This window comes from Microcaecilia unicolor, chromosome 2 (assembly GCF_901765095.1).
Source record: "Microcaecilia unicolor chromosome 2, aMicUni1.1, whole genome shotgun sequence".
NCBI classification, from domain to species: domain Eukaryota; kingdom Metazoa; phylum Chordata; class Amphibia; order Gymnophiona; family Siphonopidae; genus Microcaecilia; species Microcaecilia unicolor.
In genome coordinates, this window is record NC_044032.1 from 632,886,009 (window position 1) to 632,907,475 (window position 21,467).

Consider the following 21,467-nt stretch of genomic DNA (forward strand, 5'->3'; position numbering starts at 1 on the left):
TCTGGGTTTAAAAAAGTTTTGGACAAATTCCTGGAGGAAAAGTCCATAGTCTGCTATTGAGACAGACATGGGAAGCAACTGTTTGCCCTGGGATTTGTAGTATGGAGTGTTCCCACAATTTGGGTTTCTGCCAGGTACTTGTGACCTGGCTTGGCCACTGTCGGAAACAGGATACTGGGCTAAATGTACCATTGGTCTGACCCAGTATGGCTACTGTTATGTTCTTATATAATATGTAAACCCCTCATGCCCACTTAAATCACTTTGAATACTGAGCAGCAGGAAAATATAAATACCGGGGGAGATTCTATATATCCCGCCTGGAAATTCCACAAGGAAATCATTTTCGCCTAAGCGTATCCTATAAGATATATGCACAATATAGATTTACACGAACTGGGCCATATTCGATAACAATGCGTGAACATTTGGGAACGCCTATGAAATGCCCATTTCCCCATCCCTTTTTGGTTCCATGCATTAGAATTTAGGCATTCAGCGTTACAGAATATGCATAGCGAGTTATTCGTGTAAATTCTAATTGTTGCCAATTAGTGCACATTATTGTTTAAGTGCTGTTAACTGGCTTAACGAGCCAATCAGCATTGTTAAGTTACGCGCGTTGTTCTGGAATACGCTTAGATTTAGGCACGGAATGCTAGGCACACCTGGTCAGAAGGGGTATGCAGAGGGTAAACTTTCGTTGGATTAGTTATTTTATTGGCTTGTTGAGTTTCATTTTCTTTTAATGCACATAAAACAAAACTTAGCAAAATGAAAATCTGCAGCCCAGCGGTCAAACGTTCCGCAAACTGAATTTAGACAGCCAGGCGCAAGATGCTGCGGGAGAGCCATAGTCCCCAATGGTTATCTCAGATGGGTCAACCCCTGAAGTCTGGCACATTCAGACTAAAACATCCTTCCTGACAGAGCGCGGGAATAGCAGCCACAACTAATATTAATAGCTGACTCATTTACGGCTATTAAAAAAAAAAGAGGCAGATGAATTCAGCCAATCGAGTTACTTAATTGACTGAACGCCTACATAAGTACATAAGTATTGCCATACTGGGAAAGACCAAAGGTCCATCAAGCCCGGCAACCTGTTTCCAACAGTGGCCAATCCAGATCACAAATACCTGGCAAGATCCCAAAAAAAGTATAAAACATTCTATACTGCTTATCCCAGAAATAGTGGATTTTCCCCAAGTCCATTTAATAACGGTCTATGGACTTTTCCTTCAGGAAGCCGTCCAAACCTTTTTTAAACTCCGCTAAGCTAACCGCCTTTACCACATTCTCTGGCAACGAATTCCAGAGCTTAATTACACGTTGAGTGAAGAAACATTTTCTCCGATTCATTTTAAATTTACTACATTGTAGCTTCATCGCATGCCCCCTAGTCCTAGTATTTTTGGATAGCGTGAATAGACGCTTCACATCTACCCATTCAGCTCCACTCATTATTTTATAGACCTCTATCATATCTCCCCTCAGCCGCCTTTTCTCCAAGCTGAAGAGCCCCAGCCGCTTTAGCTTTTCCTCATAGGGAAGTCGTCCCATCCCCTTTATCATTTTCATCGCCTTCCCTGCACCTTTTCTAATTCCACTAAGTCTTTGAAGAAAGCTGCCGCAATATGCAGCAGCAACGAGGTTGTATAAATTATAGGTTGGAGGAATTTAAAACGTTGTCTCCTTTAAAATGCATATATAAATCTCCTTTTCCTTTCTTTGTGGGTGCAACTTCCCCTCATTCGTAGTTCAGACAAGACCAGGCCTCTCACGTGCGGTTTGGTTCATGTTATTTGATCTTGTTGCAACAGCTTGCAAGAACATATTTTAATATCAGAATAGACAAGTCAGGGTTATAACACACGCTTATCAGTTTTATGCCTGCCACAGCTAAAAACATTTTGGTATATAAAAAAAAAAAGTGTTTCCTTCTGTTCCTGCATTTCCGTTAAAGCAGCAGTGACTGCCAAATTTGTTTAAAATAATTCTGTTATCTGTTGGAATAAACGAGTTCAGATTTGTCACGTTCCCATTTTAAGGGCCCTGCACTAGAGACACGCTAGCGTTTTTAGCTCGCGATTAACGTGTACATGCCTATAATATTCCTATGGGCGTCTACACGGTTAGCACGTGCTCAAAATGCTACTCACTTTAGCAGTGACGATCCTAGGTCGGCTGCCACCTGGGGCGGATCACCGATGTGCACCCCCCCCCCCCCGGGCGCCATGAGTATATGGGACGCTGATCCCAAATGGTTTATGCTGTCAGTTACTCTGAAGATCCCCGGCAAGAAAGTAATATAGCTAAGGTGAAGTTCTGAATAACATGTGATTTTGGACTGTGTATCTTATAAAAGTTGGGATTGTTTGGGACAGAATTTAATGTATATTCTATAAAGATCAGCATGCAAATCTTTTAAGGTGCAAATAAAAAGGGGGTGTGACCATGGGAGAGGCATGGGTGGGTCAGGGGAATTCACCAAAGGTACGCACAGTATTATAGATTTCACGGAGAGAGTAGTGGATGCTTGGAATGCCCTCCTGCGGAAGGTGGTGGAAACGAAAACGGTAACGGAATTCAAACATGCGTGGGATAAACATAAAGGAATCCTGCTCAGAAGGAATGGATCCTAAGGAGCTTAGACGAGATTGGGTGGCAAAGCCGGTGGCGGGAGACAGAGATGGTGCTGGGCAGACTTATACGGTCTGTGCTAGAGCTGGTGGTGAGAGGCGGGACTGGTGGTTGGGAGGCGGGGATTGTGCTGGGCAGACTTCTACGGTCTGTGCTAGAGCCGGTGGTGGGAGGCGGGGATAGTGCTGGGCAGACTTCTACGGTCTGTGCCAGAGCCGGTGGTGGGAGGCGGGACTGGTGGTTGGGAGGCAGGGATAGTGCTGGGCAGACTTATACGGTCTGTGCCCTGAAAAGGACAGGTACAAATCAAGGTAAGGTATACACAAAAAGTAGCACATGTGAGTTTATCTTGTTGGGCAGACTGGATGGACCGCGCAGGTCTTTTTCTGCCGTCATCAACTATGTAACTATGTTACTATAAAAAGGGGGTGTGACCATGGGAGAGGCATGGGTGGGTCAGGGGAATTCACCAAAGGTACGCACAGTATTATAGATTTCCGGAGATCCATGCCTCACTTACGTGCAAGGATTTACACCATCTGTTGGTGTAAATCATCCTGCCAAAATGCTTGCGCAGAAATCAGCTTTTCTATAAACAGCACTCAGCTCGTAGCACTGTTTACAGAATAGTGTTCAACACGGATTCTTGTCAGAGCCCAAATTTGGGCACCGTTTACTGAACCTAGTCCTGGATGTGTAATTGTTCATTGCTCTCTTTCCTCAGGATGTTCTATGTTGCATCCCGCGAAGGTCATCTTCCAGAGATCATCTCCATGATTCACGTCCACAAGCACACTCCTCTGCCGGCTGTCATCATTCTGGTAAATCACACTAAACACCTTTTCCTTGTGTCAGATGGGGTAGTGTCAAGAAATAATTTTTAAAAGCAGGAAATGCCTTCTTCACAGGAAGGGTAGAAGAGGCCTGGAATGTTCTCCTGGGGGAGGTTGTGAAGGCAAAAAGAGTGACAGAATTTGAGAATGTGAGGGATAAACAGAGGATTGCGGTGTAGAAAAAGGATGGGATCCGATTAAAGCAAAACTTACTGGATTGAGCTGTGACAGCAGCTTCAGAGGTTGAGAAATAAGACCAATGATAGGCAGCAGTGGCGATCCTAGGTTGGCTGCCACCCGGGGTGGATCGCCGCTGCACCTCCCCCCCCCCCAGGTGCAGAGGCGACCGTCCCCCCCAGGATGCAGCACGACACCCCCTCCCGGCACAATGACACCCCTCCCCGGCACATCAAGCCCCCCCCCCCGGCGCAATGACACCCCCCTACCTGGTGCATCAAGCCTCCCCCCCGGGTGCATTCTTGGCTGCTGGAGGGCGCAGAGAGCAGCCGAGCGCCTGTCGGCTCCACTGGCTCCCTGCTCCCTCTGCCCCATAACAGGAAGTAACCTGTTCCGGGGCAGAGGGAGCATGAACCAGCAGAGCTGACAGGCGTGCGGCTGCTCAGCGTGCACCCGGGGTGGACCGCCCCCACCGCCCTGCCCTTGCTATGCCACTGATAGGCAGACTTTTACGGTCTGGGTCCTGTAAATGGCAAATACAGCTCAAGATCATGGCTGGAGTGGGTTTCAATGGCAACTCCAGTAGTTGGGAAGTAGGACCAGTTCCAGGCAGACTTCTATGGTCTGTGCCCCAGAATCGTTAGGGAAAGATAGAGTTTAAGTATGCCAGTGTTTAATCTTGAAGAAGGTTAACCTGTGCAGAGTGCTAGATGGAACTCTGGCCACCTTTTTGGGCGACTGGATAGACCGTGTAGATCTTTATCTGCCAACGTTTACTTTATTACTATTTGGAGGGAGGTGGCGAAAGGCTCAGGGGGCAAGAGGTTTGTTTGGAGAGCCTCCAGGTACTGCTAGCTAATGCATTATTGCATAACACACTCGTCTGTCACAAGTCACCAATAATGTTTGGGTACAACTAGGGAAGAATCTGGAAGAATGCAACCACCAGGTTATTACTCAAAGACGCTTCAAAGCAGTGATGTGCTGGGAAATTTTTAATAACAGGCTCTCTCTCCAGGCATAGCCAGCTCTGCAATTTTTTTGGGGGGGGTCTGAGGTGGACTTAGGGGCAACACATCAGTGGCATTCCTAGGGGGGCTGACACCCGGGGCGGATCACCGATGCGCCCCCCCCCCCCGGGTGCAGCGCCCCCCCAGTGCAGCACAACCCCCCCCCCCGAAGAAAGAACCCCCTCCCCTGGGTGCACACCGCTGGGGGGGTGCCACGCGCCGGTCAGCTTCGTTCGTTTCCATGCTCCCTCTGCCCCGGAACAGGTTACTGTTCCGAGGCAGAGGGAGCATGGAAACGAACGAAGCTGACCGGCGCGTGGCACCCCCCCAGCGGCGTGCACCCAGGGCGGACTGCTCCCACTGCCCCCCCTTGGTACGCCACTACAACACGTTCCTCTTTCTCCTCCCTCCTCCTCCCATGCGGTCATGCTAGGCATACCTTTGCTGGCAGGGATGATGAGCCCCACCAGCCAAATAAATGGACTACTGCCACTCCCCGCTGCTTTGTTCTGGCTCTGAGCAGCATGCCGGGAATTCTTATACATACTTGCTCGAGGTTGCCAGATGGGTCAGTTTCCCACCCAATTGGGCTGGTTTTTAAGCAAGGATGCGGAAAATTTTCGAAGGCTGCAGGCTGCGGGAAATTGGGCTTCTTTTTCACTGCAGCTGTGCGGGTTTGGGCGCTTTTTCCGGGGCTTCTATTGGTCCAATTTGGTCCAATAGAAGCTTTTCTGGGGCAGGGTTGACATCGGGGCGGGGTTAATGACGTCAGAGGTAACGTCAGGGGCGGGGTTAACGACATCAGAGGTGACGCCAGAGGCGGGGTCGATGACGTTGGAGGCGGGGTTTGGGCGGGTTTAGGGCTGATTTTGGGTGGGGAAATTTTTTCTCATCTGGCAACCCAACTCCTGGCATGCTGCTCAGAGCTAGAAACAAGCAGAGAGGAGCAGCAGCAGTCCATTTATTTGGCTGGCGGGACTTGGTATCCCTGCCAGCAAAGGTAAAGGAGTTCATAGACGCCAAGGGTGGCCCATCTCAAAGCTGGAGATTTACCACCGCTATCCTGGAGATTGAAGGCCAAAGAGTGAGGTTTTTCTTGTGGGCATCCATATATATATATATATATTGCAAAAGTATACAACAACTTCTACAGAGTAATCCAAAACTTAATTATTTTCTCATTTCCATCTTCCAAAATTCCAGTCAGCAGATGTACAGATCAGCAGGACACAACGCAGTCCAAAACAAGTAAAGTCAGAAATACAGTTTATACCTAATTATTCCACCACTCTTAGGATTCACCTTTGGGTTTAAAAAGCAAAACCATGTGCATGTAAGGACTGGATAAACAAATTAAAATAAAGCTTAAAGCAAATGCCCTTAATATGTAATTATTGGTAGCAATAATGAAACAGTGATAGAATATTCACATAGCAAGCAGACCGAGCCAACAGATTTATTTTCCATTGAACATAATTAACTTTGTATGAACTTGGCAGCTAATAGTGTGTTTTACTCAATGTTTAGACTGACTCTGGACAGAACTTCTGCATGAAGGAAGTCCTTCCCTCATTATTCAATACCTCTCTGTGAAATAATAGTAATAAAAATAGGCAAGTGCATTTTTATAATATACCCCTACAATCAACAAAACAAAAGGAGCAAGTTCCCACATGCCATCTTTTCCTTTTGGCACAGGAAAAAAAAAGATGTTAAATGCTCCCAGGTTTTTCCAACCTAATTATTACTTTTTATTTTATTTATAAGTAATAAGTCTGATTGTTAAGCACCTGATTCTCATAACGTCTGTTTTGGTGGCCCTTTATTAGGTGAAAACATCTCTGCATGAACACAGGGGATCCCTATAACCAGCCCCTCCAAATGATGCAATAATTTAAAATTTAGAATTACTACTCTAATTGATGAAACCAATACTTCCTCTGTGTACGTCCGTATGTCGGCGGTCTGAATATTATTACATTTACAGACTCACCGAACAGCTTCTCTTCATTGGCTAAAAACCCTCTATTTTATTCTCTTTTCCTCTTTACTTATTTTAAAAATCATTGAGTATAGCATATATTCTTGCAGTCTGTTATTTGAAATGTTGCAAATGGCATATGTCAGCACAAATAACAAAAATATCAAAAAATTTCAAACTTATCTTCGAATTGTCTTCTCTTAATGATATCAGGCTGTTCGGCGAGTTTGTAAACGCAATAATATTCAGACCACCGACATACAGAGGCATTTTCCCTCTTTGAAGTCTCATTTCCTCAAGAGAATAGTTAAAAACTAAAAAAAATTAAAAATTTAAAAAAAAATTTAGTTTTGGGGGAAAAATTTATAATAAAACCATACATTAGAAAAACCACTGATTATTTGTGACAAGTGTCTTTGATATAGGTGGTTTAGTTCTTGACATATTATTTTTATTATTTATTGCATTTGTATCCCGCATTTTCCCACCTATTTGGAGTTTGTATTATATGATATATACATTGTGATGATTCTAGTTGAAGTCAATTCATGTGTATTATATTGCCCAGCTTAACAGTCAGCCTTTCCTTATTTTAAGTGGCTTTTGTTATCGAATTTTTGAATAAAGAATATTTTTAAAATCTCTCTATATAAAAGGCACCACCAACGTTCTAAATGAAGCCTCCAGCCGGAAGTGTGAAGGGGGAGAGATATCCGGTTTCCCCAGGAGTGTCTGCCCCGCCCTCGCTCTCTCTGTAACACAAACAGTGAAGGAAAACACAGCAAAGCACGAAATCAAATCGCTCTCTCTGTAACAGTGAAGGACTCAGAGGGGGGAGGGGAGAGAGGGCAGAAGCCCTCACTATCTCTGTAACACAAACACAGCAGGAAACTTAACACTGAAGGACTCGACTCCGAGGGGGGCGGGGACAGAGAGCACAGGGGAAGGGAGAGAGGGCAGAGGGCAGGGACACACACACTCCCACATGCACACAGAAGAAAACCTTGCTAGCCCCTGTTTCATTTGCATCAGAAACGGAGCTTTTTTACTAGTTTAGATATAAAGATATGATTGTGTTTGATTTTAGATATTAGATATTGTCTAATCATATTATATATAGATAGTCAATTTTTTTGAGTTATACATATTCATTGGGGATGTCCTGAAACTCTGCCTGTCTGTGGGGTCCCCAGGATGGCTTTAGGAAACCATTTAAAATCACATTCCTGTTGCATCTCACCTAAAAAGACTGGACACTGAATCCACAGTGCCGTGACCCTTTGGCCCCCCCTTCCCGCCGCCAACCCTCCCCCGCCGCTGTCGCGTACCTTTTCTGGCGGGGAGACCCCAACCCCCGGCAACCAAAGTCCTCTTCTCGGCCGCGCGGCGTTGCTTGCCGAATGATCTAATCAAGTTTCTGTACGTGCAGGACGTCAGACGCACGCACAGAAACAGATTCAAACTTGATCAGATCATTCGGCAACACCGCGCGGCCGAGAAGAGGACTTCGGCTGGTGGGGGTGGGGGTCCTCCGCCAGCAAAGGTACGTGGCGGGAGAGGGTTGGTGGCGGGAAGGGGGGGTCAAGAGGGTTGTGGCGGCAGCAGCGGCAGGGTCAAAGCTGGCGGCGTGCGGGGGGGTCGGCGGCACTGGGGGGGGGGGCTAAAATGTGCCCCCTCATCTCAGGCTCTGGACCCCCCTCCCGTCGAAGTCTGGCTATGCCCCTGGTTGCAAGTGCAGAGATTGAGGGCTTCCTCTGTATTTTATTTTTGGGGGGGGGGGGGGAAGCACTGAAGGATGATAAGGCTGCACTAGCCAGGAACCATTCCCCTGTTTTCTCTGTGCTGCTGGTGATGCTATTTAACTTAGAGGCAGCAAGGAAAATCACTTCTTAATGAGATATATTTCTGGGGACGGGAAATATGGAAAGGAAGTGATCATGGGGTTCTTTCTGAGAGACACAGAGTCCGGCAGAGAAAGATATAACTTAATAACCTTCACATTCACTTCATCAAAACTCCCTTTCAGTGTTTAAGAACTGCCAAGTTCCTCCTTATGAGGACTTTGCACATGTAAAGCCGGTAGAAATGGATGACAAAGCAGAGATGAGCTCCCCGTTTGAAGTGCAGGTTCGAGGTAGACAAGCACAGTTTGGGCCGAGGCTCTTTGAAGGGCAACATTTGCTCATGCAGTCTTTCCAAAAGGATATTACAGCAGGCGAAATGAATCTCAGATGCAGGGGGTAGTAGCACAGAAGGAGCTCTTTTCACTGTGCTTGATCAGCCTGTCCTGCAAACCAGTTTCCATTTTAGCTGATGCATTGCTTTGGGTGCAGAAGATTGACGTGGGTTTAGAAATGCTCATTTCATTTGAAAACGTTGCTGGGAATATATATATTTTTTCTTAGACGTAAGCACCAAATCGAGCGCTCGGCTCTCCCATGGCCCTGGAGACAGCCTCCCCAGTAGATCCAGAATGTATTCCTGGGCACGAATGGGGCTTTTCTTTAAAGCGGTGCTTTGTGCCCAAAGAAGGAGCTTTGGTTTTGGTTTTTAAAACTCATTTCTAGCTGGTTCCTGTCACTTCCAACACCTTAAATATATTATAACCCTGTGCTGTGAGCGTGCATTTTGCTTGGTTGTTCATCCTTTGCATTTAGTAGGGTTGATGTTGCATTAAGACGGCACTGGTTTATATATGTAGGGAGGAGTGGCTTAGTGGTTAGGGTGGTGGACTTTGGTCCTGAAGAACTGAGTTCGATTCCCACTTCAGGCACAGGCAGCTCCTTGTGACTCTGGGCAAGTCACTTAACCCTCCATTGCCCCATGTAAGCCGCATTGAGCCTGCCATGAGTGGGAAAGCGCAGGGTACAAATGTAACAAAAATAAAATGGATACTATTGGAGATTCTACATGGAATGTTGCTACTATTGGAGATTCTACATGGAATGTTGCTATTCCACTAGCAACATTCCATGTAGAAGGCTGCGCAGGCTTCTGTTTCTGTGAGTCTGACGTCCTGCACGTACATGCAGGACGTCAGACTCACAGAAGCAGAAGCCTGCGCGGCCACATTGGTGATCTGCAAGAGCCGACTTCCACATGGAATGTTGGCATAGCAACATTCCATGTAGAATCTCAAATAGTAGCAACAGTGGAGGAGTGGCCTAGTGGTTAGGGTGGTGGACCTTGAGCCTGGGGAACTGAGGAACTGAGGTCAATTCCCACTTCAGGCACAGGCACCTCCTTGTGACTCTGGGCAAGTCACTTAACCCTCCATTGCCCCATGTAAGCTACATGAGTGGGAAAGTGCAGGGTACAAATGTAACAAAAAAATATATATATATGTATTTCTCTCTTTTTTTTTCTTTTTTGCAGTACCCCTTAACCATGATTATGCTCTTCACCGGCGATCTCTACAGTCTTTTGAATTTCCTCAGCTTTGCCCGTTGGCTGTTTATCGGGCTGGCAGTTGTGGGGCTGATTTATCTCAGATACAGGCGGCCAGACATGCCTCGCCCTTTCAAGGTAATGACCGGTGTCATGTTACTCAGATTTTAATGCCCAAACAGAATCGGTTGAGCATGGTATAAAGCGTCTCATTTAAACAACACAGAGGCAGATATTCAGACTGCAGAGGTCCGCGTTTTTTTTTTTTTAAACTACGGCCGCTGTAGTTAACACTGGATACACCCTGCCAGTGTCCAGATATTGGCTGTTGTTTGCAATATTCAGGGCCCTATTTGCTAAGCAGCACTAAGGGTGTGCTAACGTTTTTAGCACGAGCTAATGATTAGCACACGCTAAACGCTAAGGGGCCCTTTTACTAAGACGCGTAGAGGGGCATAATCGAACGGGGTGCTCAAGTTTTCCTGAGGGCATCCTCACAGGACGTCCCGGCGAAGGGGCGGGGAAACCCGTATTATCGAAACAAGATGGGCGGCCATCTTTCGTTTCGATAATACGGTCGGGGACGCCCAAATCTCCACATTTAGGTCGACCTTAGAGGTGGTCGTCCCTAGAGATGGTCGTCCCTAGAGATGGTCGTCCGCGATTTTCGGCGATAATGGAACCCGAAGACGCCCATCTCAGAAACGACCAAATCCAAGCTCTTTGGTTGTGGGAGGAGCCAGCATTTGTAGTGCACTGGTCCTCCTCATATGCCAGGACACCAACCGGGCACCCTAGGGGGCACTGCAGTGGACTTCATAAATTGCTTCCAGGTACATGGCTCCCTTACCTTGTGTACTGAGCCCCCCAACCCCCCCCCCCCCAAAGCCACTCCCTACAACTGTACACCACTACCATAGCCCTTAGGGATGAAGGGGGGCACCTAGATGTGGGTACAGTGGGTTTGTGGTGGGTTTTGGAGGGCTCACATTTACCACCACAAGTTTAACAGGTAGGGGGGTGGGTGGGCCTGGGTCCGCCTGCCTGAATTGCACTGCAGTACCCACTAAAACTGCTCCAGGGACCTGCATACTGCTCTCATGGAGCTGGGTATGATATTTGAGGCTAGCATAGAGGCTGGCAAAAAATATTTTTAAAATATTTTTTTGAGGGTGGGAGGGGGTTAGTGACCACTAGGGGAGTAAGGGGAGGTCATTCCCGATTCCCTCCAGTGGTCATCTGGTAAGTTTGGGCACCTTTTCGTGGCTTGATCCTAACAAAAAAAGGACCAAGTAAAGTTGGCCAAGTGTTCGTCAGGGACGCCCTTCTTTTTTCCATTATCGGCTGAGGATGCCCATGTGTTAAGCATGCCCCAGTCCTGCCTTCGTTATGCTTCCGACACGCCCCAGGGAACTTTGGTCGTCCCGCGACGGAAAGCAGTTGAGGGCGCCCAAAATCGGCTTTCGATTATGCTGATTTGGGCGACCCTGGGAGAAGGACGCCCATCTCCCGATTTGTGTCGAAAGATGGGTGCCCTTCTCTTTCGAAAATGAGCCCAATAGGTGCCTATGCATGTACCACATGCGTCAAATTAGAACTACCGTCAGGTATACATATAAAGTAGCACATATGAGTTTATCTTGTTGGGCAGACTGGATGGACCATACAGGTCTTTTGCTGCCGTCATCTACTATGTTACTATCCTGCTTATTTTCGAAGGAGATCACCGGCCATCTTCCGACACAAATCGGGAGATGGTCGGCCAGCTCCTCAACCCGGCCAAATCGGTATAATCGAAAGCCAATTTTGGCCGGCTTCAACTGCTTTCCGTCGCAGGGCCGGCCAATGTTAAAAGGGGCGTTTCGGCAGGGTACGGAAGGTGGGACGGGGCGTGGTTACGAGATGGCCGGCTTCAGCCGATAATGGAAAAAAGAAGGCTGGCTCTGACGAGCACTTGGCCGGCTTCACTTGGTCCATTTATTTTTAGGATCAAGCCTCAAAAATGTGCCCCAACTGAGCAGATGACCACCGGAGTGAATCGGGGATGACCTCCCCTCACTCTCCCAGTGCTCATCAACCCCCTCCCACCCAAAAAGAAAAATTAAAAAGCATTTTTTTGCCAGCCTCTATGCCAGCCTGAAATGTCATACCCAGCTCCATCACAGCAGTATGCAGGTCCCTGGAACAGTTTTTAGTGGGTACAGTGCACTCCAGGCAGGTGGACCCAGGCCCATCCCCCCTACCTGTTACACTTGTGGTGGTAAATGGGAGCCCTGCAACCCCCCCCCCCCCCCAAAAAAAAAATAAAATATATATATATCTGGTTGATATTCAGCCTACAGTGCTTAGCATTTTTTAATATTCTGACCAGTGGCGTAGCCATGGGTGGGCCTGGGTGGACCAGGGCTTGCTATGGCTGGAATAGATACTCAAACCTCACCAGCTGAAGATGTCCTCCTCCTCAGGCAGCTGGCAGCCCTTGTCTCGAGCTGACACCAACATCAACCCCTCTGCACATGCTTAGTTTTCATGCATACACAGCCTGCTGGCTGTGGCATCAGTTCGAAGAAAGTGCTGCTGGCTGCTGTTTGGAAGAGCGCCGACTGCCTGAGCAGGAGGAAATCTTCATCTAGCGGGGTTTGTAGATCCCCTCCTGCTCAGGTAATTAATATTTTAGGCTTGTGGGTGGAGGGAGGAAGAGCAGAAAGCGGAGCAAAGCAGAGCAGAAGGGGGCATGAATTCAGTGCCCACTCACCTTGGACTCAGGCCCACTCAAAATTGGCTGTCTGGCTACGCCTCTGATTCTGACCACCATGTCCAGGCCACCAGCACAGAATATTTAGGACCAATTCCTATTAGCCTGGCCACCAGAAGTTTTGCGGATCCCAGCCCATATTCAACCAGGCCCGCATAAAAAAAATTATTGCCCAGATCCTAATCCTATCTCGATTTCACGTCCCACCCACCCCACCTCTTCTCATCCACCCCCTGAAGATAAAGCAAGGTAGGCATGCCCCCCCCCCCCCCCACTGCCCCCAGGTCTACCTTAATGAATCCTTGTTAGTCCAGTGGTAAATAGGCAGGAGTGATGCCCATGTTGGAAGCCACATCAAAATGGCTGCCACACCTTCTAGTACCAGCCTCGTGGTGCTTCTGGGGTGAGAGGGATGGGGAGGTCTGCAGGAAAAGTGGTGCCGCAACCCAGAAGCTAACCAGGCACAGGCCAATATTCAGACTGGTACCTAGCTAGCTTTGTGGCTAAGGCTGTCCTAACTTCAGTGATGTACCTAACTGGTCAACGGTCTGAATATGGCTGCTTGCTGATTAGATTCTAGCTCCTCTCACATCCGCCCACAGACCCCTCAAGCACTAACTGGATAATGCAGGGGCAGTCTGTGGTGATATTCAATGGCACTGTCCAGTTACTGTATATACTCAAATGTAAACCTATTTGAGTATAAACCGAGATAGCAGTTTTTCCCCTCAAAAAGGGGGAAAATTGTTAACTTGAATATAAACTGAGGGGGTGGGGGGTTCTATATTCAAGTGTAAGCTTCAGTGAGCATTGGTCAGGCCAAAAATGGCATCTGAAGAAGGTAGAACCTGTGAATAAAATCCAGTAACCGCATTGCTGTCTTCCACTTCCCCCCTCCCGATGACCAATTCTTCTGTCCTCCACCCCCCTTCTGGCATTGAGCTTACCATTCTGGTGCTCACAGAAGCCGGCAGGCCTTGATCATGTTTCAGATACTCAAGATCCTACACCAGCCCATCACAGAGCATTGCCCTCAGATTCAGTGAGCACTAGAACAGTAAGTGCAATGCTGGTCGGGTTGGGGGTGGAGGATAGTAGTGCTGGTCATTGGGGGGGAGGGGGAGAGGAGTGGAGGACAGCAGCACCAGTCCCCGGGGGGGGGGGGGGGGGGGGAGGACAGTAATTCTGGTCTTTGGATTGGATGGGGAGGGGAAGACAATAGCATCAGTCATCAGATGGGAGTTATATGTTGATGACGTCCACGCTGATGATGGTCATGTTTTGGCTACTTTTGATAAATTGAAATTAATCCTGTATTCGATTAAAAGTTGGATGAAAGCAAATGGTCTGAAATTGAATGTCAAGAAAACAAGGATTTTATTGTTAGCGAAGTGTGAATCATCTGACTTGCCTACTTGCTTCACATTTGAAGGGGAATCTATACCTATTATTAGTGTCATGAGGCATTTGGGAGTGATGGTACATTCAGGTCTCACGAAGAAAGTGCAAATAGGAAAGATCATTAAAGGTGTCTTCTTTAAGCTAAGATTGGTAAGACGATTGAAGGGTCTATTAGCACCCCAGAATTTTAGACCTCACGATGCAAAGTCTGATTATGCCGTGCTTTGATTATTACATAGTAACATAGTAGATGATGGCAGAAAAAGACCTGCACGGTCCATCCAGTCTGCCCAACAAGATAACTCATATTTGCTGCTTTTTGTGTATACCCTACTTTGATTTGTACCTGTGCTCTTCAGGGCACAGACTGTATAAGTCTGCCCAGCACTATCCCCGCCTCCCAACCACCAGCCCCTCCTCCCAACCACTGGCTCTGGCACAGACCGTATAAGTCTGCCCAGCCCTATCCCCGCCTCCCAACCACCAGCCCCGCCTCCCAATCTTGACTAAGCTCCTGAGGATCCATTCCTTCGGCACAGGATTCCTTTATGCTTATCCCACGCATGTTTGAATTCCGTTACCGTTTTCATTTCCACCACCTCCCGCGGGAGGGCATTCCAAGCATCCAGCTTACTTGCAACAGCTTACTGTTAGGCATTCCCAAATTCCAACTTAAAGCCCTACAGATTGTGCAAAATGCTATTGCAAGGGCCATAGCTGGGTACAATCGTTATGAACACATTTCATCAGTCTTCAAGAGTTCGCACTGGCTCTGGATAGAGTTTCGCATTAAATTTAAAGATTTTATATTTGGTTTCTAAAATTCTAACGGGACAAGTGTCGGCTGTGTTGGACACAAAACGTCATGTGTATCAGCCCCCAAGAAGAGAGGAGAAGGGTGGGTAGATATGACCACGGACCACAAAGACGAAAGGGACGATCTTAGGTAAAAGAAGATTTATCGATCAAGGACTCAACACAACGCTGTGTTTTGGCAAAAAAAAGGCCTGCTTCAGGATTCTTCCAAGATAAACGTCAAATTCTCCAAATGTGAAGCATATCAGAGTAGACCAATGAAATGGTATTGAAAAAGACCATAATGATAAATGATGCGTGCCTTCAAATCTGCTAATCCAAAATGCTCAGGCATCAGAGGGTTAACTCAAGCAGTGCTGGATTAAGATGATTTTCAGCAACAGAAAATAGCCATAAACTTAGACCACTATAACACAGCACTAAGTCAGCGACATGAAAATTGCTCCTACGGTGAGTGTTAAGATGCTTGGAATGCCCTCCCGCGGGAGGTGGTGGAGATGAAAACGGTAACAGAATTCAAACATGCGTGGGATAGGCATAAAGGAATCCTGTGCAGCAGGAATGGATCCTTAGAAGCTTAGCTGAAATTGGGTGGCGGAGCAGGTGGGGGGAAGAGGGGTTGGTGGTTGGGAGGCGGGAAATACTGCTGGGCAGACTTATACGTTCTGTGCCCTGAAAAAGACAGGTACAAATTCAAGATATGAGTTTATCTTGGGCAGACCAGATGGACCATGCAGGTCTTTTTCTGCCGTCATCTACTATGTTACTATGTTACAATGTAACCTGGGTCTCACAGTTCCAAGTCCATTATTATAAGCAATCAAGCAGCACTGACTCTCCCTCATAGGGTTAAATATTCAGCCGGCGGTGATCAGCGGTTGTTTGGCTGCCGCTGGCATTATCCCCAGATTTTCAGTGCCGGGACATGTCTGGACACCATAATTGAATACCTGGGTTTAGGTGATATTTGGCACGTAACTGAATAAGTCAAAGCAGATAAAGATTGGACTGTGTTTTATACGGTTCTGTTTATCCAGGTAACATAAAGTGCTAAATATTGATTTTTAACCAGCAAAATGCCAACTCTGCCCTCAGAAAGGCCACAAACTAGCCGGTTTGGTCTTAGACACTACCCAGGTGTATTCAGCGGTGCTGTCCGGTGAACCCTGAACAAGTGATTTAAATGGCCAGGAGCCTCTCTTGGCTGTTTAAATCATTTTAAATATCATCCCTATAGTTTTTAGAGTAAATTGTTTCCAGCAAAATTAATCAGAATTTCCAGATTTGTCTAGCAAAGCTGCGGCAGGGTCACACTGCCATCGACTTTCAGTGCTTAAAATCTTTTCATTCTTCCCTCCATTGCCACTCTTTCCCTCTGTCTATACTGTACATAAGTATTGCCATACTGGGACAGACCAAAGGTCCATCAAGCCCAGCGTCCTGTTTCCAACAGTGGCCAATCCAGGTCACAAGTACCTGGCAAGATCCCCAAACAGTACAATACATTTTAATCTGCTTATCCTAGAAATAAGCAGTGGGTTTTCCCCAAGTTCGTTTTAATAATGGTCTATGGACTTTTTCTTTTAGGAAGCTAGCCAAACCTTTTTTAAACCCCGCTAAGCTAACCGCTTTTACTACATTCTCTGGCAATGAATTGCAGCGCTTAATTACATATTGAGTGAATAAAAATTTTCTCCGATTTGTTTTCATTTTACTAGTTTGTAGCTTCATTGCGTGCCCCCTTGTCCTAGTATTTTTGGAAAGAGTAAACAAACGATTCACGTCTCCCCGTTCCACTCCACTCATTATTTTATAGACCTCTATCATATCTCCCCTCAACCGTCTTTTCTCCAAGCTGAAGAGCCCTTGCTGCTTCAGCCTTTCCTCATAGGGAAGTCGCGCGCGCGCGCGCGCGTGTGTGTGTGTCTCTCTCTCTTCTCTCTGTCTATGTTTCCTCTTCTCTGTTTTCTCAGCTTTTGTCTCTCAATCACTCTCTACCCATCTGTGCATCACTCAGGTGCTTTCTGCTTCTCCCTCTTTCTGCTTACAGCTTGTCATTTGCCTGGAGCATTTCCTTTCAGAGGACTGCTTTGCAATGCACCATTTGAGGACACAAAAGCAAGGGGTAGTCTTCAGTGGATTCCTGGGAACACTTTGGTGTATACAGACATGTCCTTAAGATTGTGGCAGAGAGAACAGAGTGTCAGGATCACACTGCAAACATTTCTCATTTATTTTCCCACTGTAAAACAGGCAGCGCCACCCAATCCACCTTATTTTTCGATTATGGTGAAAATAGATGCATGATGCCATAAGATATAAATATCACAAGTCCAAATTGGTGTTTTATTTGATATCCACGCACCTAATAATTGTTTTAATCCTGACGTATAATACTGAGAAAAGCTGTGAGTGGTTTTCTAGAATGTTGTCACACTGTAATACCGTGAACATCGCATGGCTTTTGAAATAGATAGTCGTATTTACACTAAAGTAGACAACATAAGAATAGCCGTACTGGGATCAGAGCAATATCCTGTCTCCAACAGTGGTTAATTCAGGTCAAAAGTACTTGGCAGAAACCCAAGCAACACTCCATGCTATCAATCTCAGGGCAAGCAGTGGCTTCCCCATGTCTGTCTGAATAGCAGACTATGGACTTTTCCTCCAGGAACTTGTCCAAACCTTTTTTTAAACCCAGATGCGCTAACTGCTGTTACCACATCCTACAACAACGAGTTCCAGAGCTTAACTATTCTTTGAATGAAAAAAAAAAATATTTCCTCCTATTTGTTATAAAAGTATTTCTATGTAATTTCATTGAGTAAGAATAGAAACCAAACCAAAATGAAATATGTATATATCTATATCTAGATAGACAGATGTAGATGTAGGTAACTATGTAGAGGGTGTTATTCGCCAAAACACAACCAAACAAAAACCCAAAATTTACTGGCAAAACTCTTTTCAGAAGGAACCTCTAGAGGGCAGTAGCTCACCACATTCCATGGAACACAATAAAAAGTGCATTTTTCCACTGCACTCCAGGGCCGCTGAGAGCCTGAGCCAGGCCCGGAGCAGGACGGCTGCTGCCGGTCCCCCCAGGACCGCTGCTGCCACCCCCCTGACTGCCGTTGCCGCCTCCCGAACCACTGTGTAGCCAGACTACAAAAATTGGGCGTGGCCAGGGCCAGAGCCCCAATGTGGGGGGGGGGGGGGGGGCACATTTTGCCCCACCTCCCTGCCCCCCCCCCCCGCTGCAACTCCACATACATTGGCTGACGGGGGTCACCAAGTTCAATTTCATCAAAACCGAGCACGACGTGAGGGGAAAAGCAGCCGCAGGGGGCAGAGAACAGCGCTGAAGGAAGGGAGGCTTCGGCTGGCGGGGCTTGCGGACCCTTGACAGCCAAACCAGAGACCCCAGCCTTAAGGGGGAGCCCGGTGCTGAAGTCTTCTCTCTCCTGCTCCTGTGAGGACACTATCTCCCGGATCCCGTCAGGAGCAGGAGAAAGATAGACCCTGGCAGCAGGCTGCCTTTGGAGGTCAGGCCTAGGGGAATCTTGCCCCCTGCCCCCCTTCTTGGAGGCCCTGCTGCCCCCTTCCACACACACATCCCAAGGCAACTAGAGACCAGTTAATTCCTAACAACAGTTCAAGGCAGTGTACTGGAAGCAATTTGTAAGAAAAAAGCTGGTTGTTTTCCACGAAGCCCACGTCCTTTCAGTGAATGTAACATGCCTTGTAAATTTGGCTATCCTTTAAGCAGGGGCGTTCCTAGGGGAGCTGACACCCGGGCTGGATCGCCGATGCGCCCCGCCCCCCGGGTGCAGCGCTCTCCCCCAGGTGCAGCGCGACCCCCCCCCGGCGAAAGGACACCCCCCCGGGTGCACGCCGCTGGGGGGGGGGGGCACCGCGCGCCTGTCCGCTTCGTTCGTTTCCATGCTCCCTCTGCCCCGGAACAGGAAGTAACCTGTTCCAGGGCAGAGGGAGCACAGAACAAACGTAGCGGACAGGCGCGCGGCATCCCCCCCCCCAGCGGCGTGCACCCGGGGCGGACCGCACCCACCGCCCCCCCCCCCCCCCTTGGTACGCCACTGCCTTTAAGAAGAGGATGATCCAGATTTACCCAGTTCCAAGAGGGAGATTGTAAGCCAGCCCTGCATTTCTGACAACTCCATCCCGGTGCATTATGGGACCTGCAACACTGATTTCAGTGGGTAGAATCAGGGGCTACAAATGCCAGGACTCAGGAGTGGCCAAAAAGCGTCCCTCCTGGAACTGGGTAACTTGTCATCTTTGATCATCAGGATCCAAGGGACTTGGGGAGGGGGCGAATGTGCTGTTTATGGTTTTTTATGCATATAACAGGCAGGGGCGTATCTGAACTGCGGCGGTAGGGGGGGCCAGGGCCAGAGTGAGGGGGCACATTATAGCCCCCCCCCGCCGCCGCCGCCGCCGCTGCCATTGCCGATCCCCCTCCCCCCAGCTGCTACCATTTCCAACCCTCCCCCTCCGTTGCTTGCCTACCTTCGCTGGCGGGGGACCCCAACCCCCGCCAGCCGAGGTCCGCGTCCTCCTGCCGCTGCCGCTGCCGGCTGCCTTTGGTCCTTTCATTTGTCCATTGAAGCTGGCGCCGACGAAAATTTCTTTTGACTCTGACGTCGCTGCACGTTGTACGTGCAGGACGTCAGACTCAGAAACATTTTCTGAGCCTGACGTCCTGCACGTACAACGTGCAGCGACGTCAGACTCAAAAGAAACTTTCGTCGACTTCAATGGACAAATGAAAGGACCAAAGGCAGCCGGCAGCGGCAGGAGGACGCGGACCTCGGCTGGCGGGGGTTGGGGTCCCCCGCCAGCGAAGGTAGGCGAGCAACGGAGGGGGAGGGTTGGCAGCGGTAGGGGGGTCCAGGGCGAAATCTGCGGGGGCCCAGGCCCCTGAGGCCCCACGCAGATACGCCCCTGATAACAGGTCTGACCTTAACTCGGCATTTCCCTGGAGTGGAGGAGTAGCCTAGTGGTTAGTGCAGTGGACGTTTGATCCCGGCAAACTGAGTTTGATTCCCACTGCAGCTCCTTGTGACTCTGGGTAAGTCACTTAACCCTCCATTGCCCTGGTACAAAATAAGTACCTGAATATATGTAAACCGCTTTGAATGTAGTTGCAAAAACCTCAGAAAGGCGGTATATCAAGTCCAATTTCCCTTTCCCTATTTGAGATTCTACATGGAATGTTGCTACTATGGAAGATTCTAGATGGAATGTTGCTACTATTGAGATTCTGTTGCTACTGTTTGAGATTCTACATGGAATGTTGCTGTTGCTACTATTTGAAATTCTGGAATGTTGCTAGTGGAGGAGTAGCCTAGTGGTTAGTGCGGTGGAGCATGGAATGTTGCTACTATTGAGATTCTGTTGCTACTATTTGAGATTCTACATGGAATGTTGCTATTTCACTAGCAACATTCCATGTAGAAGCCTGCCCTTGCAGATCAGCAATGCGGCTGCGCAGGCTTCTGTTACGTGCAGGACGTAAACCGCTTTGAATGTAGTTGCAAAAACCTCAGAAAGGCGGTATATCAAGTCCAATTTCCCTTTCCCTTCAGTCTGTTACAGATTTTCCCCACCCAGCACATTCATTTGTATGAGCAGAAAATGCTGCTCAGTTTTCTATTAATGTGTATCGGGATCCTGATTCTATAGCTGATGTGTATACCACTGTGTGTGCATTTTCCATCCCTCTGGATTAATACTTTCTATTGCTCTACATCTATCTACCTGTCGCTCCCTCTCAATAAACTGCTCATGAGATAAATTATGGAGAATGTTGACCTAGAGGGATGAACTATAACTGATCCAGCGCTAGAAAACCAGAGAAAAAAAGGGACTTTTACGACCTCACGTTGCCTGCTGCCTGCAGTGTGAATTACTGACGGCTTCTGAGTTCATTGGTTTATTTTATGTCGGGGAGATGATCTTGTCAGCATCAAAAAAGTGTGTGTGTATATTAAGAGTCTGCTTTACTTTCTCTGCACATTGAAATATTTTACTGATGTATGCATAAAAAATAGGACCTTTTATTGAGGTAATTTTATAAGGGGGTGTGCAGTTAAAGGGCCTTTTAAAGTGGCATGTAAAGACAATTAGTTACTTCCCCAGTATCTCTCCACACTCGTCCTTCCCTACACCCCTTCCCGTGCACTCCGCTCCATGGATAAATCCTTCTTATCTGTTCCCTTCTCCACTACTGCCAACTCCAGACTTCGCGCCTTCTGTCTCGCTGCACCCTACGCCTGGAATAAACTTCCTGAGCCCCTACGTCTTGCCCCATCCTTGGCCACCTTTAAATCTAGACTGAAAGCCCACCTCTTTAACATTGCTTTTGACTCGTAACCACTTGTAACCACTCGCCTCCACCTACCCTCCTCTCTTCCTTCCCGTTCACATTAATTGATTTGATT

General features: G+C 47.7%; 1 protein-coding gene across 1 annotated transcript in view; it reads left to right on the forward strand.

Moving 5' to 3' along the window:
- SLC7A11 (solute carrier family 7 member 11) overlaps nt 1-21,467 on the forward strand; it is a 205,363-nt gene that overhangs the window by 149,863 nt on the left and 34,033 nt on the right. The window contains exons 9-10 of the mRNA XM_030191730.1: nt 3,368-3,464; nt 10,020-10,169. Coding sequence (XP_030047590.1) covers nt 3,368-3,464; nt 10,020-10,169 — 247 coding nt within the window. The remainder of the gene's footprint in view (nt 1-3,367; nt 3,465-10,019; nt 10,170-21,467) is intronic.